General features: G+C 43.9%; 1 protein-coding gene across 12 annotated transcripts in view; it reads right to left on the bottom strand.

The window, feature by feature from the left end:
- Positions 1–869: 869 nt before the first annotated feature.
- Positions 870–25,431, bottom strand: part of LOC101937547 (putative RNA-binding protein Luc7-like 2) — an 84,709-nt gene continuing 60,147 nt past the window's right edge. For 9 of the 12 annotated variants that reach the window (XM_065562652.1, XM_024109848.3, XM_008173245.4 and 6 more), the window contains 2 exons: positions 25,069–25,257; positions 12,033–12,993 (listed from right to left, as the gene is read on the bottom strand). In XM_065562652.1, coding sequence (XP_065418724.1) covers positions 12,801–12,993; positions 25,069–25,257 — 382 coding nt within the window. In that variant the 3' untranslated portion in view covers positions 12,033–12,800. Of the gene's footprint in view, positions 2,016–8,773; positions 12,994–25,068; positions 25,258–25,431 lie in introns of those variants that run through there. The other 3 variants (XM_065562641.1, XM_065562597.1, XM_008173246.4) reach the window with 3 other exon arrangements.

The raw sequence follows: 25,431 nt of genomic DNA, 5'->3' as shown, positions 1-25,431 counted from the left end.
GCAAATGTTTGGCCAGCAGCCTGCCTTGTTTGGAAGTGTGAGCGCTGCTTGGACGAGGATTAGCGTGACAACATGTCTAGCAGCGGTGCCCGAGATGGACATGACACCGATGATGACTTGATGAATAAATGTTTTCAGTCCTACATATCAAGGCTAACTTTCCTAGGATTACCAAAGATCAATGACCTTTTTTATGTAAGCAATGTATCCCTGTGTTAAAGTTGATTTTTAAACATTTTCTCAAATATATATCTACGTAATTGTTCTAGGCTGTTCATGTTTGATACCATTGTATTTGTGGGAGAAAGGGCTTTCAAACGATTCCCAACTCTACCCATTTCTGATGACACTATAGTATCAATTTTTCCACCAACTGGAGGAGCTGGCACTGGGGAGAGAGTGAGTTCCTGCTGCTACACCAGGTGACACCACTGAAATTATGATTGTAGATTTTTATGAATCAAATTACATCTCTAGCTTGTCCACAGAATGAGATTTTATTACATTATGCTCCCAGATGTGAGAGACCCTGGAGAAGTCATACAACCTCCCTTTACCTCATGCTCCTTAGCAGTAAAATGGAGACACTTACCCTACCTCACAGGGTCGTTGCAAGATAAATCCTTTAGTGTCTGTGAGGTGCTCAGATACTACAGTCACGAGCTCCATAGTAAAGCCTATAATAATAAATAAATATAAGGAAGAGGTCCAAGTTCAATCATCCCCTCACCCATCCCATCAGAATCTTTTGCATAATTTAATGTAATTTTTCCCCTTGGTCTTTACTACTGATGGATCTAGGCAGATAAAAAGTGTTTTGTTACATTAAACAGAAATAAAAATGTTATTAAAGCTAATGTTAAAAAATATATATAATATGCAGGTTGAGAAGAGTGTGTCTGTACATCTGGGTATAGTGCTTAGATTATCCACAAATACAAAGTTTTTTGTAAAAGTCATAAGATATATATAGTGCATAATCAGCAATAACCCAAATTTAGGTGAATAAATTTAACATTACAGTTTAGATATTAGCATCCAAGTATTTGGGTACATCACTCACGAAAAGTTATACAGAGAGTTGGTTGTGGAAAGCAAATCTATCAATGAGTGAAGATTGTCCCTCGGCAATTGAGAATTTAGGGTAGGTTGCCCATTTAGAAAATCCATCAAGAAAGTATTTCAGTTACTTTCCTGACTATGCTTCTCATTGGCACTCCAGCTCATCCCTCTTGGTATTGCCGACGTCCAGTGATGTGTTCTATGTAGGTGTCCCTCGATCACTGATGGCCTCCGACACCATGAGTTGCTGCATCAGCCGAGCATAGCTCTGACTGGTTCCGCATTCTCTCAACACTCGATCGTTACTGGGGTCCCATGCACGCAGGGCTCCGACGATCTGCACGTGTCTGAACCTGGTAACACTTAGCTCGGGCACTGCAGAAGGCCAGGGTCCTGTTCTTGAAGGGCAACATAACGTCCACCATCATGATCTTCTGGTCCTCTTTGGTGATGACGATGTCCGGTTGCAGTTGGCTGTCGGTTCTGGGGATGGTGGAGTTCATGGTCACCTTCCCTACGGGTGGCGGGATGGCTCTGATTAGGCAATCTTGGATGGCGTTGTGTCGCAGCTGCCAAGCTATGGAATGGGGCTTGCAGCTACACAAGAGGTGGGGTAGGGTCTCGTTGGCATAGCAGCACTTCCTGCATTGCTTGTCCCGATTCCCGTGGCGGATGGCTCCGTTCAGCAGAACACAGTTGAGCCAGGCCCTGTGGATGAACCTCCAGTCGGTAAATCGTGTGAAGCTGCCCCAGGTGAGGGAGTGGTTGCTGGCGTTCCACTTGCACGTCTCCTCGAATGGCTTGCCCTGGTCTGGCTTCCATTTCAGGTTTTCCATGTATTGGCAGCAAATGGCATCCTTCAGGGTCCTCTCCAGCATGGTTCTAACTTTCGGAGTGAGGATTGTGTGCTCTGCATTCTTCACCTGTGGCACCAGGACTCCTACTACTGCAAGCTAAAATCAGTGAGATACGAATGAAGTCAGTCTCTATAAGCCATAAAGCCAAACAAGTCCTCCTTACCCTCATAAGAAAACATCTCAGAAGCTAAAGGACATTCTACTAAAGTGAAGTGTTACTGTACAAGACGCAGTTCAAACTCTCTTATTTGGATGATGATATACCATTACCAATTTAAGGATAAGTAGGTGTGACGGGATCCCCGCAGGGTGCCACCTGGAACTGGGGTACCACTGAGCTCTCTGACCCACCAGCCTGGGCTTCCTTTCACACTGTACTGCTGTGACAAGCTGCAAACCCTTCAGCTTGCATTTTCACCAACATTCACATAGGTAGAGATACACCCAGCTGCAGTTACATGCAGGCCCTCTAACCACCAGCTTCCCAGCCTAGGATCCCAGAGCAGTACCATCCTGCCATGGTCAAATCTGGTCAGTATATGGGTTTAATGCCCGGTCTGCCTCTCCCTCAATGTGAAGAGGACAATGCACACTTGTGGTGACCAAGCAGAGATTTTCCCCAAGCACTCCAGTCAAAACTCACTGGTTTAGATTAAAACTAAAACAAGTTTATTAACTACAAAAAAATAGATGTTAAGTGATTGTAAGTGATAGCAAACAGATCAAAGCAGATTACCTAGCAAATAAACAAAAGATGTAAACTAAATTTAATATATTATATAGATTGATATGAATTAGCAGATTCTCACCCTGAGAAATGATACATGCAGGCTGCAGATTCTTAAGGGGCAAGCTGCACTTGCTTTACAACTTGGAATCCCCAGGTCTTTCATAAACAGGCTAGAAATCCTCATAGCCTGGTCCAGCACTTCCCCCAGTTCAGTCTTTATTCCTCAGGTGTTTCCAGGAGTCTTTTTGTGTGGGGAGTTAAGAACACCAGATCATGTCATTCCCTGCCTTATATAGTTTTAGTATATGGCAGAAACCCTTTGTTTCAAAGCTTGGTTCCCCAACCAGTCTGTGGAAAAATACAGACATCCCAAGATGGAGTCCAGAATCATGTGGCCTGGTCACATGTCCTTGTAGAGTCATATCAGCCATTACTTACAGCATTCTCAGGAAGGCTCACCAGGTGGGAGATAAGCTTCTCCTAAGGCCTACTGTTTTCCCTAATGGCACATTGCCCTGAATAGTTCCTTCCCAACCAGCTATCTAGACTGAAAGCATCTTGTCTAGTGAGTGTTACCCAGGTGTAACTACATTTGAAGTACAGATACATCGTATTTATAATTTCAGATACAAAAATGATGCATGCATACAAATAGGATAATCATATTCAGCAAATCATAACCTTTTCAATGACACCTTACATGACCCATCTTGCACACAGTGCATTATAATTATGCCATAATCATATCATAATCATATCACTGTGAAGAATATGGGGTGCAGTGTCACACCTCCCCCTTTAGATTACTGCCAGAGGATTAGTCACTGACTAATGCAGAGGCAGTGGACCCAATTTCTTCTTTCCTAGACAGGGCATCTTCTACCATGTCCTCCTTCCCCTTTATGTGCACAATCTCCATGTCAAACTCTTGCAGGATTAGGCTCCAGCATAGCAGTTTGGAATTTGTGCCCTTGGTTCTGTTTAGCCATGTTAAGGTTGAGTGGCCTGTTAAAATCTTGACCTCTCTCTTAAAGAGGTAAGACTTCAGTTGCTTAACAGCCCACACTATGGCAAAGCACTCCTTTTCTATGACAGAGTAATTCTGTTCAGCGGGTGACAGCTTTTTACTTAAGAAGGCACTTCTTGTGGTCATCCCCTGCTTGCAGCAGTACAGCACCCAAACCAGTGTCAGATGCATCAATACATAGGCGACTAGTAACTGCTGTTAGTAAAGGGCACAATTTAAAGGTTATGGTAGAGCAAATTAGACAATAAAATGGAGACTTAGAAGCAAATTAGCAAGGACTTGCTCAGACGGTGCACACAAATGTGTCATTGATTTGCTATCTAGCTGGCTTTGAACCCTGCTAAAGTGAATGAGAATGTTATGCCCTTGAGCTGCTATATCCCCATCAAATCAATGACACAGCTGATCCACCTTTACTTCTGTATTACTTATTTTAAAAGACCAGCCATAGGCTAAAATGTAAGAGACTGTTTTCCTGTAACAATAGCTATATAAATGGGAATACCAGGCCAAGATACTTGTTTCAATGATCGATTACTCTCATCTATTTCAGAGATTTGGGCTTAATTCTCCATTGTGCCCAGCTGGAAAGATCCCCTCAGGACCTTAAGCCAGCTGAGAACTGGGTATATCAGAGCCTAGCTCTGTCTCCTCCCCTTCCCTCACATGCTCTGTTCCCTCCTTGCCTCCAAGAAGCCTTTGCTTTCCCTTATGCCACGCAGTGGGTTCCAGCGCGGTAGATGGCAGATGCAGAAAGCAGCAGAACCATCGCTGCCACTGGGGAGATTCCTTTGGGCTGTTTCAAGTTCACTCTGTGCTGCATAAGGAGAGAGCTGTCCCTTAGGTCTGTAATACGAGGGATGGATAATGGTGTGATCACCTTAGGCCAGGTTTACCTCCTCCATCACCACTGACCGGCTGCTTTCTGTTTGGTTTTGGGAGCAAAGCAGATCTACTGCATCTCTCCACCAAACACCAGGTTCTCCTTAGCAGCCCACCTATTGCGTTGCTCAGTCACTTCAATTATACATTTGACCTTCTTGCTTTATGGCTTAAGCCTTACATTTATTTCTCTTTTCATTTTAATTTTTGTTACACTAAAGTGCAGGGAACAAACAATAACTAAGTGTATGTTTGCTGAGGATTTCTGGAACAATGTAAACCATAAGATATTTTTGCAGCGGTACAGAAAAAGAATGAGATCTACTAGGCCAATTTTACCCCTGGTGTAATTTCACTGGAGTCAGTAGAATTACAACAGGTTAATTATACCCCTGGCTTTCAAAGTGCAACAATATGCCATACCTTTCAATACCTCACTGTATAGCATACCTTCCAATACCCCACTGTACACAATATGCCATACCTTCCAACCCACCACTGTATACAATACAGCATACCTTCTAATACCCCACTCTGTATACAGTATTTTCAGAGCTTGTAATTTATAAGCCCCTATTAGGTATCCACATATTGTAATAGAAATAATATTGAAGTATGTATCCATGTAACACTCAGCCACTGCAGGGATGGGTGCAGTAAGGTGACACTCAGGATTGCTGCACACCTGTTGTGTCCTTTGCACCTGGTGGGAGAGAGCAGCTAACACCACTTTGTCCTTATCCTTTCTTGGAAAACTCTTTGCAGTGAAAACACTGCCATCAATGCTACTTTCTGTATTTCCAGTGTGAGCTGGAAGTGGCTCTCTTGTTACATAGCAAGACCATCAAAATGCTCCTATGGGAATAGGGCACATACGCTGTAGACCTACATAGTGTGAAAAGAGGTCATCAGCTAAACATACTGTACAGCTCTTCTAGCATTAGATACAAATCACACTCCCAGCAAAAAAAGGAGAGGGGTTTGTGGCTCTCAAAGAGGAGCCAAGAGTCAGCAACTGCTTCTGTCTCAAGGCTATGAGGGAGGGTGAATAATGAAAACCAAAAGACACATTGCTGGAAAACACACCCACAGCCCTACTTACTATACAATAGAGCAATTTCCATCTTTAAAGCCTGTACCTGAGGGAAGAATGGAATGTGGGGATATGACATTGACCCACCATGTCTAGACCAGGAAATAGGTTGTATTGAAAAATGTGATAGTTCAAGATGTTAGCAAACATGTTTTTAAACACTGCCTATTTTCCCAGTTTAGACCTGACCATTCAGAAGAGGGGCAAGGAAACAAGGAAGAGGCACTGGGCATGTTAGAATGTCCCATTTCAAACCACTTGAGCATCCAACCAGAGAGCTCAAGCAGTTACACCCCAGCTCAGAGAACTCAGTTGGCCCATGGCCTTGAGCTGCTCTGGTCAATCCCAATAGTAGGGGCCTTAGCAAGGTGAAGTTCACTTGTCCGCAGACACAATGGCATGAACAGAAAATCCCTGGGAATTGTGGCCCTAACCATAATTAATCCTAAGGGATTCATCATGTGAGGGAGGAAATCCAGGGTATTTTAATTCTGATCTGGGATTCTGGGAGGACAATGAAGTGAGTGAGCAAGCATTCACCCCTAGGCTACCACGACATACACAGACTCTACCCCAGCCAGAAAGAGGCTCAGCGCTTCTCTTTGTTTCAGTCTTTAAAAAAATCCAGACACCCATCCATCCATCCAGGTCACATGGCTGTTTCCCTGCTGCGGCCACCTCCCCCCGCCCCCTCAAGACTCCCATCCCTGGCCTATGCTGCCTCCCCATCCCATGATCATCCCTAGTGTCCCCAGTAGCCCTGCTTCCTCCTTCCCTGAGCCCTCCCATCCACCATGGATTTATTTCTCCCTCAAACACCCCCCATCACTAGCCCCTGGCCCTGCTGCCCCCCGCATCCCAGATGCCCTTCCATCCAGGCCACATGTCTGTTTCCTTGCTGCAGCCACCCCCAGACTCCCAGCCCTAGCCTATGCTGCCCTCCTGTCCTGTCCCCCTCCCCCCCCCTCCCCCATGATCCCCCACGATCATCCCCAGTGTCCCTGGTACTCTCCTCCTGACCTGAAGCATGTACCTCAGCAGCTGTAACTCCCCACTCCCTCTGGGATGTGCACCCCCCCCCCCGGCATCTGGGAAGGGGCATGTGACCATTCCTGCCCTTCCCTAGCGTTCCCTGCGAGGGGCTCACGGGCCACAGAAAATCACCACCATGTGTTTGAGACCTCTGCTCTATACAAATTAGCTCTTGCACCTTGCTAGTGGCCCTGTAAGGAGGTTGTATACCTTTGATGGAGATTGTATGGGTTAGCGAGTATGTTCTTCCTGGGTTCTTGTAAAATATCTCACTGTATCCTGGCAGCACAGCTAACACCTCCCCCCTTGCACTGGTGTTAGCTCTCTGCAGCTGTCAATGCTTTCCAGAGTTGAACCACCTTGGCATTCAGCCATCAATGAGTGGGTGTGCCTGTTTTCCCTTCTACACAACAGATCATGTTTACTACCGTCTCCCTGCTGTGATAAGGCACTCTATGCCATTGACAGCCTTAATGTGTTACCGGTTTGGTTCATCTGGCCCTGTTTCCCTCAAGCTTGTGAGGTAAATTATGGGTGTTTCCACCTGGGTCCCCTTTGGGGCCTTGGACAACCAGGCTTACTTTCCTTCAATTTGGGACATTTATTCCTCAGGTGCTCTGTGGAATTACTTCTGGGTTTTCCTGTTTTTATGGAGGTAGGGTTCTGGGGTGGCATGGGCGGAAGGAGAGAGGTGAGTGCCCTGCCTCCTGATCACCCTCCTTCTTCCAAGGGGTAAAGCAGTGATCTTGCTTTCCACCAGGTTTAAACCCCTCCTTCTGTAGTTTATTTGCAATAGATGCTTGAGCTTCCTCAAATTCATCACGTAGGGTAGCCAGTTCAACAGTTTTCATCTTTTTATCCCCATCAACACTGTTTCACATAATCTCTGCATATGCTCAGGAAATGTTCCTGAGCAACAAGATCACACATTCCTTCAAAGCTTGTAACACCTTTTCCATCAAATCTTTCATCTGGTTCACATATACCACATTACTCATCCCTGCACTCCTCTTAAGGCTTTGAAATGTTACTCTATATGTTTCAGGTGTAATCTGAAACTATTTCCTTTAATTTACCATAATCTGAAGCATCTCTAATTGGCATTCGTATTATCGACTATATCCAGACTCTCCAGGACACCTTTGTAACCAACGTGGGCATCTTTTGGTCCTCAGGAATCTCATGAAGTACACACAACCTCTCAAAAAGTGATAAAATATTCAGCAATATCCCGTCTCACTGTATGCAGGACACAACTGTTCCTATTTGTCGATTTTTAGAGAGGTTGGACTCCCTAGTGTGTGGGGACTCTGGTTTGCTTCTCTATCAAGTGCAGCTGGTGATTTCTCTCTTTTTCCTTCTCCTCCATGGCTAGTTTCTGGCCTTGATTTCTTTGGCTTGCAGTTCCATGGCCTTTCAGTGTGCAGCTTCTTGCCTGGCATTCTCTGCTTCCATTTCTTTTATCTGTAATGATTTTAATTCTAAAAGTCTTGTGTTCTTTTTCTCTCTCCTGCCTGCAATGTGCACAGCTCCAATTTCTTACTAGTTTCACTTTCACTCATTTTCCTGTTTTTCTGTCCCTAATGTCTCTTGCCCGAAATAAGCAAACAGAAAATAAACTGGTCAACTCTTTGACTGATCTCTAGCCACCACACTTAAATATGACTTAAAATCATCACTAGTGTATGAAGTGCAAACCTCACTCAGAACAAGCTGTGCATTTAATCCTGTACAACCGTGCCACAGTGACTGGTTCCCTCCGGGGTGCCTCCTGGAACTGGGATACCACTGAGCCGTCTGACCCACCAGCCTGGGCTTCCTTTCACACTGTACTGCTGTGACAAGCTTCAATGCCCTCCAGCCTGCACTTTCACCAGCATTCACACATGCAGCTGCAGTTACCCGCAGGCTCTCTAACCACCAGCTTCCCAGCCTAGGACCCCAGAGCAGTACCGTCCAGCCCTGATCAAATCTGGCCAGTATATGGGTTTAATACCCAGTCTGCCTCTCTCTCAATGTGAAGAGGACAATGCACACTTGTGGTAACCAAGCAGAGATTTTCCCCAAGCACTCCAGTCAAAGCTCACTGGTTTCGATTAAAACAAAAACAAGTTTATTAACTACAAAAGATAGATTAAGTGATTATAAGTGATAGCAAACAGATCAAAGCAGACTACCTAGCAATTGCAAATAAACAAAAACCACAAACTAAGCTTAATATACTAAATAGATTGGATATGAATGAGCAGATTCTCACCCTGAGAAATGACACAAGCAGGTTGCAGATTCTTAAGGGGCAAGCTGCACTTGCTTTACAACTTGGAATCTCCAGGTCTTTCATAAACAAGCTAGAAATCCCTTTAGCCTGGGTCCAGCACTTCCCTAAGTTCAGTCTTATTCCTCAGTTGTTTCCAGGAATCTTCTTGGGTGGGGAATGAAGAATCCCAGATGTCACTCTCTGCCTTATATAGCTTTAGCATATGGTAGAAACCCTTTGTTTCAAAGCTTGGTTCCCCAACCAGTCTGTGGAAAAATAGACATCCCAAGATGGAGTCCAGAATCATGTGGCCTGGTCACATGTCCTTGTAGAGTCATATCAGCCATTACTTACAGCATTCTCAGGTAGGCTCACCAGGTGGGAGATAAGCTTCTCCTAAGGCCTACTGTTTTCCCTAATGGCTCATTGCCCTGAATAGGTCCTTCCCAACCAGCTATCTAGACTGAAAACATCTTGTCAAGTGGGTGTTACCCAGGTGTAATTACATTTGAAGTACAGATACATAGTCAGTATTTATAACTTCAGATACAAAAATGATGCATGCATACAAATAAATCATTCAGCAAATCAACTTTTTCAATGACAGCTTACATGACTCATCGTGCACGCAATGCATCATAATTATGCCATCATCATATCATATCATCACTGTGAAGAATATGGGGTGCAGTATCACAGTAGGTTTCTGAGCTACAGGGACAGATGTTGGTGATTTGTATTTACAGTGCACTTGCCAATATAGACAATTTCACAAAACATTCCTGGAGAAGGAAAATCATGCTCCAGATTTAAGAATGGTTTCATGGTATTGTAAAATTTGTCCACCAAAACTGCTGTAACATCTTCATAAGTTCCTGAAGGCACTGACCTTAAAAAAAAAAAAAAAAAAAAAAAAAAAAAAAAAAAGTACAGAATGTGCTACACAGGGTACAAAAATAAATTTCAGTTCCTTTTGAGCATCTATAAAGCTCCTACATATAGTTTAAAATGTAAATGTGCCCTGCTCATACCATCTATCTTAGGCTAAAATACTGGTAGAACTACACTGGTATACCTGGTTAGTACAGAGCAACTGCGCTGCCCATTTCAGGATTGGAGTATAAACCGAATGGTACAGTAACCCAAGGAAAAAGAAATAAATGCCGTAATAGTCACTAGGTAGGAGGGAGCAGAGACATGCCATATGTACGTGTTGCAAGGGCTCACATGTGCCCTTACCTGAGGGTACCAAGGACACACTGTGGAACTTTCTGAACAACGACAGTGTATTGTCACATCACTGTGAATTTCTGCACCCTTGAACTACAAACTAGGACAAATATATATAAATATAACTTACATTTCTAAAGCACCTTTCATTGTGCAGGATCCCAAAAGGACCAGTCCCTGGAAAAATCATGGAGCAGGTCCTCAATCAGTTCTGAAGCACTCAGAGGAGAGGAAAGTGATCAGGAACAGTCAGCATGGATTCACCAAGGGCAAGTCATGCCTGACTAACCTAATTGCCTTTTAGGGTGAGATAACTGGCTCTGTGGATGAGGGGAAGCAGTGGACGTGTTATTCCTTGACTTTAGCAAAGCTTTTGATATGGTCTCCCACAGTATTCTTGCCAGCAAGTTGAAGAAGCATGGGCTGGATGAATGGACTATAAAGTAGCTAGAAAGCTGGCTAGATCATCAGGCTCAACGGGTAGTGATCAATGGCTCCGTGTCTAGTTGGCAGCTGGTATCAAGTGGAGTGTCCCAAGGGTCGGTTTTGTTCAATATCTTCATTAATGAGCTGGAGGATGGCACGGATTGCACCCTCAGCAAGTTTGCAGATGACACTAAACTGGGAGGAGTGGTAGATACGCTGGAGGGTAGGGATAGGATACAGAGGGACCCAGACAAATTAGAGGATTTAGCCAAAAGAAATCGCATGAGGTTCAACAAGGACAAGTGGAGAGTCCTGCACTTAGGACGAAAGAATCCCATGCAATGCTACAGACTAGGAACCGAGCGGCTAGTGGACGGAGAAGCTGGATATGAGTCAACAGTGTGCCCTTGTTGCCAAGAAGGCTAACGGCATTTTGGGCTGTATAAGTAGGAGCATTGCCAGAAGATCGAGGGACGTGATCATTCCCCTCTATTCGGCATTGGTGAGGCCTCATCTGGAGTACTGTGTCCAGTTTTGGGCCCCACAATACAAGAAGCATGTGGAAAAATTGGAAAGAGTCCAGCGGAGGGCAACACAAATTATTAGGGGGCTGGAGCACATGACTTATGAGGAGAGGCTGAGGGAACTGGGATTATTTAGTCTGCAGAAGAGAAGAATGAGGGGGGATCTGATAGCTGCTTTCAACTACTGAAAGGGGGTTCCAAAGAGTCTGGATCTAGACTGTTCACAGTGATACCAGATGACACAACAAGGAGTAATGGTCTCAAGTTGCAGTGGGGAGGTTTAGGTTGGATATTAGGAAAAACTTTTTCCCTAGGAGGGTGGTGAAGCACTGGAATGGGTTACCTAGGGAGGTGGTGGAATCTCCTTCCTTAGAGGTTTTTAAGGTCAGGCTTGACAAAGCTCTGGCTGGGATGATTTAGTTGGGGATTGGTCCTGCTTTGAGCAGGGGGTTAGACTAGATGACCTCCTGAGGTCCCTTCAAACCCTGATATTCTATGATCCCTTTATAAGAAATCACTCACTCTCAACTGAAACGCAACTGCCTCTGGTGTGGAACATGGATCACATTCTGTGTCAGCAATACAATGTTCATTTTTAGGAGGAGAAAGTAAAGACTAACTTTTCTAAGTTGAAGCTGCTAAAGGTATACATGTTAACAGCCAGGACACTATGATTTTAAGAGCTTTTGTCTCTTCGTGATGTTGGAGTAGCCATGGTCTGTTCTAGGTCTCATCAGAAAGACAGAACTTCCAGTAGTAGAGTTGTGTATTTAAAACATTACCCTCCAAATGAGAAAGTTCTGCACTGTTTCTTCTCATACAATTGACCTAACTAAAGAACATACACAAATAATTAGCCACATTCACCTTGAGACACCGAGGTGCTCAATGTTAACTTACCGGACAATGCAGTTTACTTTTTAATTTTTTATTTTATTTATTTTTACAATTAAGGATGTACAGCCTACATCCCACAAGAAAAAGCAGAAAAAGTCCTTATGGAAAAAAACCCAAATATACTGAACACATACCAAATGGTACACAGAGATGGGACTGGCTTGGATTTCAAAATTTCAATAAAAATAAAAAAAGATGTAATGCAACAGCTGTTCAATTCCCCAGTCTAAATAGGCACTGTAAAAAACGACATTTCAGCTTTCTCTGGCACATATTCCAGCCTAAATGCTCTGACTGTAACCAACTCCTAGGTTCCCATACAATCATTGGGAAACAACCTTAGAATAAAAGTTTAGTACCCACCCACCCTCTTAAAAAAGCCTTCAATGCTGCTGTTTGGACTGGACCAGAATTAGAGAATTTTATAAAGGTTTGAGAGCACCCAAGGCAAGTACTGCAATATAATTTGTCACTATTTAACTTGCTTTGGAAAGGAGAGTAAAACAGTGAGATCTGCACCTTGGTACATAAAACTGTCATCCTGGATAAAGAGAAATCGTTCAGAGAAGTTTTACAGCTTGGTCAAAGTCAAGGACAGCTTTAGGCATCATCAATTGAAGGGGTTCAATTCAGACTTAGTTATAACCACTTTTACATACTGTACATCTACCCTAGTTGGATCAGTGTCTGGAACTGCTCACTGGTGTCCCTTTGAACAACTGTAAACTAAACCATAGTATGCAACTCCATAGGAAGCTAGAGGATCCGGTGACTGTACAGCAGCTATATCTCCCCTGCTTCGCGCTCCTCTGAGCTCCTCCGGTCTTCTGATCGGCCATTAGCACTTTCATATGAACGTTTCCTGTCTTTGTTATCTCGGGGTGACCTCTCTCTTGAGCTCCTGTCTTTGTCACGCGATGTTCTGTCATGATCTCTTGATCGTTCTTTGTCTCTGGAAGATCTTTCTTTTGAGGATCTGAAAAGTGCAATACATTTGAGAACCCAAATTAGTCATGAATCTGTTGCTGCCACAAAGAAAATGTTTTGTTAAAATTTTGTATTTATATCTTTCGCAGACATACCCAGTTTGGTTCCACATAGACAAATACATGAGAAGCCATCAGGAGACACAGACCCCCGTGTCCAATTTCAAAACAGACTAGCAGAGGCAGCATTTTTGGAGTACATTTATTATGGAGCTAAGCTTAAGGTTGGAACTAGCTTTTCATTAATCCTGATTTTGACCTCTTCCCCTGAAACTTTCATCAATAAAAGTTTCTGCCTGAATTTTCTCATGTATGGTCTTTAGTCCAAGGAGAATTTTCTGGCATACTTGGAGGTTGATAACACAGAGCAATTTTAAAGTGAGTTTGAGATATGAAAGGTTTTTCTTTTCTTCTTTTTATAAACAGAAAGCAAACTACTGAAGTAGTCTAGTTTTTGGAATGCCATTCCTCAAGAACAGCTTCGTTTACAGACTCCAGAGTTGTTTTATTCATTGGTCCTCTCATGAAAATTAGCATTTTTGAGTAATTTCAGGAAAGTTGCATGCTTTATTTTATTTTTTAGATTCTTAACTAGGATTATCTGAACTTCCAAGAACTCTGCCAGACAGCCACAGGAATTTTCTACTGCAGATTTGTGATATAGCTTTAGTCAAGTAAAAATCTGTCTCTCATATTCCCAGCCCTGTATAAGGGGTTAATACTTACTCCCCTTTGTAAAGCACTTCGATTCTATAGATTAAAAGGCTCTTTGTAAGTGATAGTACCACTGAAACTTTCCAGTGTTATAAAAAACTAAATGATGGAAAGGGAAATTATTATAGTGTCAAGAAATTTTGTGTACTTAAAACTAGTATAGGGGATTGCCCTGTCTCCACTAATAGAATGGTGTTGAGAGTTTGTATTAGTGTCTATTATCTTAACTCTTCAAAGGACAAGACTGTAAGGGCACGTCTATACTTACCCGCTGGTTCGGCGGCAAGCAATCAATCTTCTGGGATCGATTTATCGCGTCTTGTCTAGACGCGATAAATCGATCCTGGAAGTGCTCGCCATCGACGCCGGTAATCCTGCTCCGGGAGAGAAGTAGGCGGAGTCGACGGGGGAGTCTGCCTGCTGCGTGTGGCCCTGCGGTAAGTACCTTTAAGTTCGAACTAAGATACTTCGACTTCAGCTACGTTATTCACGTAGCTGAAGTTGCGTATCTTAGTTCGAACTGGGGACTTAGTGTGGACCAGTCCTCAGAAAGAAGATCTACAATCTTATCAAGTTTTGATGCAGAATTCCTTTTTGAGCTTGGACAAGTCACAACCTCAGTTCCCCTACCTGTAAAATGGAGATTACTCTACAGGAGTTTTTCGAAGCTTAAATATTTAAAACACATCTCGAGGCCCTCAGATGGAGGGTCATATAGAAGTATCTAGTATCAATCACACAGAGTAACTCAAACTACAGACCAAAGAATTAAGAACAGATAAGATTTGTTACAACCTGGCCCAGTTACCACCTTGTATGGTCAGTCTGTTGTGAGTGGATCCAATCACCACATCCCACTGCAGTTCCAAATCAACTGGGTCTGGATAGAATCTAGTCACTGTCTCTAGCTCTGGGACTATGGATACACATTCAGGTTCAGACCTGTTTGACACTGTTCCTTGTGACTTAGGGTGCCACGTCCCAGAGGTCCTACAACCCAAAATCAGTGTGAGCCCTACTGTGCACCCCAGCCCCCCAAGTTGCTCCCCAGAGCTCCACCAAGCCAGTGAGAACTCTGCTTCTAGTTCAACCCCTCTGGGGACAACCTTGCAGGCAAGCATGGAAATGAAGGTTACTTACCTGTAGCTGAACCAGATGAGCCTCTGGATATTCACACTATGGGAATCCTGGCACCTGTGCTGTGAGCTTTCAGTACCTTCTGGAAAGCAGTGCCTGTTGAGGCCATTCACTCCTCTCTCCTCCACCCACCCTGGACAGTTTTGAGGGTAGAAAGGGAAAGTGGTCCTAACTGCTCTCCAGTTCTTTCCACTACTTTGGGAATTCTTAACCTGAGCCATTCCAGAAGTAGGGAGTGAGTGAGTGAGAGAGAATATGCAGAGACTCATCTAGAAGAATTCTGGTTACAGCTAAATAACCTTCATTTCTTCTGAGTGGCATCTAATACATTCCCGCTTGTGGGAGTTTAGTAAGCAGTTCAACCTTCAAGAAGGTAGACTGAGGAGTTCTAGGTAAACAAGGTCAACAGAACACTTGAAACAAGCATTAGTTCTGCACAGAGTGAATAGAAGTGACTAAACTTCTCGCTTTCTCAAAAAAACTAAAACAAAACCTCCCTCTGGTTACTAACCTTTCTGTAACTGTTGTTCTTAGAGAGGTGTTGCACATGTCCATTGCAATTTAGGTATGTGTACACCCTGAGCACAGTTGCCGTAATTTTTTCCCCTAGTGGTATCCATCAAGTTGGTTCCAAGCACCCTCTGGTGTTGTGCACTCATACCATTGGTATAAAGGGCCCTGCCGATCCTGCTCCCCTTAAGTTTCTTCTTACCAACTGACTCTGATGAGAGGGGACTGACGGTGGGTTTTGGAATGGACTTGTGCAACACCTCTTGGAGAACAACAATTACAGAAAGGTTAATAACTTTTTTTTCTCCTTCAGGTGCTTGCACATGTCCATTCCAATTTAGGTGACTCACAAGCAGTTGTACAGGAGATGGGCTTGTAGTTCAAGGACAGGCTGACTGCAATACTGCACGCCCGAAGTTGGCGTTGTCTCTAGCTAGTCGGGTGATGACATTTGGTGAAGACCCGGTGTGGCGGCTGAGAGGCTGAACAGAAGAAGCGCAAACTGGTAATGAACTTGGTTCATGACAAATCTTAGGAACCTTCTGTGGCCTTGGAAGATTGATATGTGGAAGTATGCATCCATTAGAGATGGAGGACAGCATACCACTCCCAGTGAGTAAACGATGGAAACCAACGAGAGCATGTGAAATTTAAGTTCTTGAGATAGTGGTTGAGAGGATGCAGATCTAGTATTGGCCTGAGACCACCCTTGGCTCCCAGAATTAGGAAGTAACAGGCATACAACCCCTTTCCTCTTAAGTGGAATGGAATCTCTTTCCCAGCTCCCACCCGAAGGAGGTACTGAACTTGTTCTAAGAGTTGCTTGTGAGAAGGATCCCTGAAGATGGATGGGAGGGTGGGGCAGACAAAAATTGGATAGTGTATCCCATTTCTACTGCGCTTAGAACCCAACGATCTGAGGTAAGGTGGGTCCAGGCACTGAGGAAGCAGGAGAGTCAGTTGGAAAACAAGGAGAAAATTGCCTAAGCAATGAGGAATTCCAGCAACCATCACAGGCAGAAAGAAGGAATGGAGGGGAAGTGGCGTTGGTAGGACCCTTCATACCGACGGTATGAGTAGAGCCCTGTAAATCCGCTGATATCCACTTTATATTTACATCTGCGGATGTGGATATCCGCAGATCATTTTTGCAGACTGCAGATGGATGCGGATACTAATTTTGTATCCACGCAGGGCTCTAGCCATGAGCGTGCAACACCACAGGGTGCTAGAGCTGACCCAACAGATGTCACAAGGGGGGAAAATTCTGGCAACTGTAGTCAAGGCATGCACACACCTAAACTGGAATGGACACGTGTAAGCACTCGAAGAAGTCGTCTTAATGAGGGGAAATTTTTGCTATAAACCCCAAAATATAACAAAACCACATATATAGGTACAGTAACAGTCATGAAACATGATGTGATGATGACAGTGTGAAGGTATGCCATGGATGTTGCCTTTGTCCTGGATGAGGGCTGACAGTTCCAGGAGACTGAAGCCGTGTCAGGTGATAATTGTGAAACAATGCATTTTACATGGACAATCTTTGGACCATGAGGGCCTGACTCCTCTGATATCAGCTCCATCTCTCCAGGGGCTTGACGATCTTATAGATAAGCTTTGGCCCCATATAAATAACGGCAACGTTTTCTGAATATACAAAGTATGATACCAAAGGGTAATTGACTTTGTTTGCAGCAAGAGACATTTAGATTATAGTTAGAAAGCTTTTCCTAATATCCAATGTTAGTAAAGCACTGGGACAGGTTATCTAGGAGCTTGTGAAATCCATATAATTGAGGGTTTTAAGAACTGGTTAGACAAACATCTGTCAGAGATGTTGCAGGTATATTTAATCCTTTCTCAGCATGGGGGGGGGTGGACGTCCTACATTTCTATAATTCCTCATTGAATGAAAATGAGGCTTAGGGACATATAGACATGCAAGTAGTTAGAATAAGATGGAAACCCCAGGCATCTCAATTAGGATAGATATGAGGGCAGGACCACCTGTTCTGTGAGACTGAAACTTAAAGGCGATAGTACAGATAGTCACTAGGCTTGTATCTCAGAAACTATCAAGAATAGTATCTTCATAGAGATACAGTCCAGAGAACATCTGACCAATGTTCAAATGGAAATCTCTGAGCTTAATGAGAATAAAAGTTACAATCCCACAGGACATGCTAGATGGGAACACCCTAGGGTGAGACAAATGAACCTGTTCTTCTGCAGCATTAGCAGTACATCCTAAGCATTACAATGGAGAATTTAGTCTACTTCAGTGCAGCTCTTAACAGCAAAATAACTACCCCAAGCAGCTCTAGAGGTACACAGAGCAACCCTGTCACAGAGAAAGTTATTACTAAGCGAAGAAAGGCTGTTAATGTGTATCAGCTGTTGGAATAGAGATGACAACCAAATGTCCTTTGGCAGGAGTTTCTTCTTAAAACAAAAAACAAAAACTATCCCAAATGCAATAGTCTAAAACAACTGTCAAGGAAGCCTTATCAAGTTCACCAATTTAGGAACTGTTCAGATGGGGAACTGAAAGAGATTCATAGAGTAAAGGCTCCTGTTTTTCAACAGAGACTTTCAGACATCAGCATAAACCATCAAGAGACCTAACAATATCGAGTCAAGATGTCAACCAGAGAAACTTCTAATCTGTATGGAGACAGGAGACCCAGCTGTTTGGAAAGCAGGACTTGAGGGATATACCACCATAACCAAGATATGGAGTGACAGACTTAATCTGTAACCACAAATACTGATATCAACTTTATACCAACCTAACATCAAAATCCCTTCTGGTTCAATAAATCAGGGGCAACATGCAAAGAATTTCCTGTTCTAAGTGCAGAAAAGGAGTGCTACATTAGGACATGTTTCTTTCTGGTTCAGAACCATAGGCAGGCATGTTATCCCGGTTTGGAAAGGACTTTAGTAGTATTTAACCCATTTGTAGAACAAGATAATATAATATGGAGACCTTTGACAGAGTACTTGTACAACTGAATTAAACTCTTCTCAAAGAATCAGTCAATACATCTTCTTTCCCTGGTAGGTGAGACATAGGACCAATCCAATGAAGGTATTGGACTTTGGAACAGGAAATTTCCCTGTCAGAACTGGTTAGAGCAAATTCCTCTTCAGTGGTGTGTGAAATACATTAATGTAATGCTGTCCATCGTAATTTAAACAGATTTGCATTTGATGGCGGAGAGAAGAGCCTGGATGGTCAGGGCAATCTTTCAATCAGCTGCTGTATCTTTACATGGAGGTACATCTTCCACCAAGATCACAAACCTGGGAGTGGATGGAAATGAAGGTGAAGATTCCTTTCCACCCTCTAGGATTATTACTGCACACAGCCGGAAGATAAACTATTCCCTGGAGAGCATGCTCTTCCCCCCCATCTTATGAAACCTTGCATCTGGAAGATACTGAGGCATTGTAGCTGAGGAGTTCCTAGAAAAGGTTGTAGAATCCTGAAGATTCTGCTGAAGTCTCAGACATAACCTGGTATTAAAGCTATCAAGTAACTGCATAGATAAGGAACCTGCCAATGGTAGACAAGCTTACAGGTCTGGAATATATCAAGGCTTTAGTGACCACAAATCTTCTAAATGAGTATGAAAGTTGTGCAAACTACTAGGGAAGAACCATCTAGACAAATGGAGGATCAAGTCTATATAGAGACAAACACCCAAACATTCAAGAAGAGTCATGACAGCCAGGCAACGCTTGTTGCTGTAGAAATGGCAATTGGAAAGGTACAGCTTTACTGATAGAGGTCTTCTTTGACTCCAATAAGAAATATGTATAAAGAAATAAAAATGCAACAATTGCATAGAAAGGGGGGTAAGTCTGGAACATTTCTGGAAATTAAAGAGAGCTCTTTCTCTGGAACTCAGAAGTATGATGTCCCTCAGGATATTAGTACAACCAGCAAGCAGTCTGCTCCATGCCATGTAGTCCTGTTGTCTACACTGCATGATAGGTGGCAAACCTCATTCACACTGTGACCAGGAAATAAACCTTATGCTGCATTTAGGTGTAGGCAATGGATGTTTCAATCCTTACGTTCAATTGTCCTTCCAAATTGGAAAGGACAGAAGCTAGGTTTACTGAAACCTGAAATGCAGGTTAACTGCTCCATTGGACCAGAGTACTCTATTAGAGCCAAGGAAGGCTTAGTAAAGCTAAGTATTGGTGCCTATCTGTGTTTCTACTACCCATGAGGGGGAGGAGTAATGTCACTGGTAGCCAATCCCAGACACTGTACTCCTTCCTCATTTAGGATCAGAAGCTAGGTATACAGAGCCCAATATTATTCTAATAAAATTTCCTCTTGTGAGAGGTCATGTTGATTGATCCATGTCTCTATTTATGTCTGATCTAGAACAGTGGTACACGTACCCCTGGGGATACACAGAGGTCTTCCAAAGGGTACATCAACTCATCTAGGTATTTGCCTAGTTTTACAACAGGCTACATAAAAAGCACTAGCAAAATCAGTACAAACTAAAATTTCATATAATGACTTGTTTATACCGATCTAATACACTAAAATGTAAGTACAATATTTCTATTCCATGGTAAAAATGAGAAAGTAAGCAATTTTTCAGTAACAGCATGTTGTGACACATTTGTATTTTTATGACTGATTTTGTAAGCAAGTACTTTTCAAATGAGGTGAAAATTGGGGGTAAACAAAACAAATCAGACTCATGAAAGGGTACAGTAGTCTGAAAAGGTTAAGAGCCACTGATCTAGGAGATATCAGAGTGGGCCTCAAAGCCCCATCATCTACATCTCTAAATCTACATAGGTCCTACAGCACTGTATCTTCTCTGCAGAACCTTGGCAACATGCTTTTTAATTCCCTGTGTGGGAAGGACTTCAGTATATTTTTTGCCTTTGCATTTGAGGGCTACAAAGAGGGTTGGAAGCCGAAAGGTAATCCTTTCTGGATCAGATTCCTCTGACACTGTAACCTCTCTCTCTCTCAAGAGGCTGCACAGGCAGAGAAATCTTTGGATCCTTGAAATATCTCAGAATCAATAGAACTTTAGTGGGTATAGACCCTCACATCTGAAGGGAGTCTCTCATCCAAATCTCAGCATCTGTATCTTGCAAACCTGGCTCTGGACCGCTGAATTTGATGGCGCATCGGAAAGAGAAACACCCTCTCCTTGGGAAACAGCCATGCAGGGCACTGAGTGTGTGCATCTGAAAATGGCCAAACAGGAAGCACAATGTTTAAAACACTATCCCTGTAACAGAGATCCACCATCCTGGATCTGATCAGAATCTTGTTCTTCCCCACCTTTCCAGTGTTGTGAGGGCTTCCACACTGAATGTTTCCTCAAGCCACTATATTGGGTACAGAATCAATAAGGCAAGTAGTTCTGCAAAGATCATGGTGTTGGAATTTCAGTACCACGGTCTTAGTGGTGCAGAACCACTAAACAAATGACACTCAATAGTCAAAGATGTCGGATTCTCATGCTGGCTACATCCCAGGCAATTTGATCTCTTCTTGGCAACCATGCTTGGCAGTTATTCATATCTGGCTGTTGAATCTGGATCCATGTTATCACTCAGGATCCACGTTGGTCCTGGCTTTGGATACATACTTGCCAGGCACTCATCTATGCTTAGCTGTAAAATTTGGATTTTTTTCCCTTTTGTAGCCTGGACCCATGCTTTGCTGCAGCCCCAGATCTCGGATTTTGTAGCTCCAGATCCTGGCTCTGCTGATCATGATCCTTTGGAAACCAGATCCAATGGCCAGACAGCCCCTTTAGGCACATTAGGTCTCTTAGGTCAACCTGGACAGATCCTGGAACCAGATGCCCAAGCTGATGCTAGGACTCTCAAATGGCCAGACTTAGTTGACTGAGACTGAGGAACCTCCCTGTCAGCTGGGTGGTGTGAAATGGTCCAACCCACTCCTCTGTCAGTCCAGACAAAGCCAGCGTCAGACAAGCATCTGCTCTCCTCTTTTCAAAGAAAAATCTCACAAACTAACTATAAACAAAATTTGCCCCGAAGTTTACAAAGAGACGGGGGGCGGGAATAGATGAGGAAAGCATCAAGGACACTGTGTTCAATATGGGTTCTCTGCCCCTGTGGCGGTTAAAATGAATTGGAGGGCGGTTAGGACCACTCCCTGTTTCCTACCCTCAGAACCCTCCAGGACAAAAAGGGGAGGAAGGAATAAGTGGCCCCAAAGGATGCATCTTTCCAGAAAGCTCTGGAAGCTCATGGTGTACGTTCCTCGATCCCCACGAATAGGAATAAACAAAGACCTAATGAAGAACAATGCAGGCTAAGAGGAATTTCTTAACCATAGTGACTTTACTCTTAAAGCACTTGAGACAGAGAGATCTTTGAAAACGACAAAGTCTTAAGATTCAACTTCCCCACGTCTGATCTCTCCCCTTTTGGGAGTCTAAGGTTTGCCAGCATTTCAGGCTGGGCAGCGTCCATCCAGCCCACCCCACCCCTGCAAGTTCTCCTTTGCATGGTGATGATTGGGCCCTAGCACAGAACAGTACCCCACTCTTCAGTTGCTGTCTCTCTGCCAAATACTCCTCTGGGAAACTCCAGCCCCTTCCACAAGTCATGCCTGTCCCCCTTGTTTAGAAAAACCATTCATCCATGAGGATGTGCCAGTAGTTGAGTCATTCAAAAATCAACAGTTCGCCGCTCTGTCAATCAGCCATTCCATGACTTCCAATCCATCCGTGTTGATGAGTTGTATCTTCTTAGCCTTCTTCCTGTCTTTCTTCTACTGAGGTGTTTGATTAGATCCTTGCTTCACACTTCCCCACCTTCTCCTCTTTTGCCCCTCCCATCACAAGGCCTGTCCTGCCAATCCACAGCCCTGGCTCACCCTGACATCCAGTTCCTCAGCTCCTGCTCACACACTGCAGAACATCCCTGGAAAAAATTCAGTGACCAGGCTGACTTCCTCTGCTACAAATTCATTCTCCCCTCCTTCAGTTCTACCAGTTTCCCTACTAAGCAATTCCACTTCTCCACATTAATTGAATCCTACACCCAAAACCTCACCCATCTTTTTGCCAACTTTGACTGACTCCTCAAAACTTCCTCTCCTCCTGCCTCCACCTCTCTCCCCACACAGGATTCTCAGACTTCTCTCAAGAAAAAACTGACAAGATACAACATATGAACTTCCCCCTCCCTTTACCTTGGCTTCCCTTTCCTGTCCTACACTTCTCACCTCCTTCCCCCTTGTCACAGAAGTTTCTAGTCTGCTCTCCTCCTCTCCACTTGTCACTGTGATCCCATCCCACACCCTTATCTCACTCATACCCACGCTTATGCCTTTCCTTACTTCCCCCCCTCAACCTCTGGCTCTCCTCTTACTCGGTCTCATCACAATACAAGCATGCTTTAGTCTCTACCATCTTAAAAACACCACCCTTAATTCCACCTGCCTCTTCAACTACCACCCCATCTCCCTTTCATCTCTAAGCTATTTGGGGACACAGTCTACAATTTCTGTCTGGAGTTCCTCTTGTCCAATTCAGTCCAATACCTTCTCCGATCTGGTTTCTATCCCCTTGCACTCCACTGAAACCACTCCTCCTAAAGCTCAGAACCAGTACTCCATCCTCCTGCTTGACCTGTCAGCCTTCTGTGACAACACACCACATTTCACTTCTTGAAATCATGCCCTCCCTTGGCTTCCATAACTCACTCTCTTCATACTCCTCTTCTATACCTCTAACTACTACTTCAACACGTACATCAGATATTCCTCACCTCTCCCCACCCCCAACTTTGTGAAGATTCCACAGGGTTCTGACCTTTGTGCCCTCTCTTCTCCCTCTACACCTTATCTTTGTAGGGGAGGGATAGCTCAGTGGTTTGAGCACTGGCCTGCTAAACCCAGGGTTGTGAGTTCAGTCCTTGAGGGGGCCACTTGGGGATCTGGGACAAAATCAGTACTGGGTCCTGCTAGTGAAGGCAGGGGGCTGGACTCTATGACCTTTCAAGGTCCCTTCCAGTTCTAGGAGATGGGATATCTCCATTAATTAATTAATTATTTTTTTGTAATCTCATTTGCAAACATAAATTCAACTATCATCATGATGCTGATGATTCACAGATCTCTCTCTCTATTCCAGACCTATCTTCTTCTATACAAATTACAATCTAATCTTGTCTCTCTGACAGCTGCTTGAGCGTGTCTAGCTGTCAGCTCAAATACAACATAGCTAAAACAAAACTCCTATTTTTCTTCTCACCAAGACTTCTTCACTGCCTCCTTTCTTGATCTCTGTGGACACCACCACAATCCTGCCCGTCACTCAGGCCCTATAATCTGGGTATCATTTTTGTTTCAGACCTCTCCTTAGGTCCTCATATCTAGGCTAAGTCTTGCAGATTCTTTGTGTGTAACATCTAAAATATTGCCTTTCTTATCCATCCACACAACATACATAAGTTGCTTGTCTTCACTTTTAAGGATGGTCTATTCCCACCATACCTAACATCTCTCATTAGAGAATGAGATGCTGATCCTCACCTACAAGTGGCCCAAGTTGCCAGCCTCCATCGACCACTTGTTAAATTTTCTAATAGGCATCTTTGTGCATTCACCCACATGTTTGGAAGAAACTCCCCATAAACTTCCTCAAAATCATCTCATTATCCGCCTTCAAAACCCTCCTCTTAGCACTGCTTTGCCACGATGCCTACAAAAAAAATTAACAATGGTTTGGCTGCTCATGTGCTGAGACCACTGCTTATCAAGCTGACAGATACGGTCTCACTGCTTCCTTGTACTCTTGTCTTTCTGTATCCATCTGTTGTCTCCTGTCGTATACCAGACTGTAAGCTCTTGAGGCAGAAGCAGGGGTTTTTTTGTTCTGTTTGGACAATGCCTAGCACAACGGGGTCCTAGTCCACAACCAGGGCTCTGAGATGCTACAGTAATACAAACAAACAATCACAACAGATGGTTCTCAGCAATAGTCCTTCAATGAGCTATACCTTTCAAATACCTTTCCCAGGCAGGAAAGCTGTCTGGAATGCAGTACAATAGGTTGACTTCAGGAACATTCAGGCTTATTTTCACTCACAGTACAGCACAGGGTTCACAATTTGACAAATATGTTGCACTTTGTCACAGCAGTTTCCCCCCATCAAAAACAAACAAAAAGGTAACCCTGTTTCTGTATCAGCGCTCATGCTAAAACAATGACTGAAATCTGGAAATGCTCCACAAGGTGTTTAAAATTACTAAGGGTATGTCTGCACTACCCGCCAGATCAGCAGGCAGCAATCAATCCAGCGGGGGTCGATTTATCGCATCTAGTCTAGACGCGATAAATCGACCCCCCGGGTGCTCTCCCGTCAACTCCTGTACTCCACCGCCATGAGAGGCGCAGGCGGAGTTGACGGGGGAGCGGCAGCAGTTGACTCACCACGGTGAAGACACCATGGTAAGTCAATCTAAGTACGTCGATTTCAGCTACGTTATTCATGTAACTGAAGTTACATAACTTAGATTAATCCCCCTCCCCCCAGTGTAGACCAGGCCTAAGTGTTCTTGGTAAACAATTACATTTCTACCCTAAGTTTCTGGAAACAGTTACAACTGTTTCCAGATCAGTGCATCAGGAACGGGAAACTACTTCTCTCAGAAGGCCAACATTTACCTTTTTTTGCGTTCTCTGCTCCTGTCCCTGGAACTATGCCTGCTTCTCTGATGGCTGCGGCTCCTGCTGCGGCTGCTGGAGCGAGACCTGTGACGGTGGCGTTTCTCACGGGATTTGGAGCGAGTTCTTCTCTTTCGTTCCCGGGAGGCAGAGCGAGACCGATGTCTGCGGCGATCTCGAGACCTAGATCTGGAAACAGAAAGGATTTACGGTGAATGAGGCAGTCAGCTGCTCTACCAATATACCAATATTTAGTTCTTTGTACATGATAGCGGGTCTGTACGGAGATCAGTTTCCAATTATCACAGCTATTATATATTTCTCAGAGACTGGCCCTGAAGGAGGAAAGTGATGGGGGAAATC

The sequence above is a fragment of the Chrysemys picta genome, chromosome 1 (genome assembly GCF_011386835.1).
Source record: "Chrysemys picta bellii isolate R12L10 chromosome 1, ASM1138683v2, whole genome shotgun sequence".
NCBI lineage: Eukaryota > Metazoa > Chordata > Testudines > Emydidae > Chrysemys > Chrysemys picta.
This window is presented reverse-complemented; position numbering and strand designations above follow the sequence as displayed.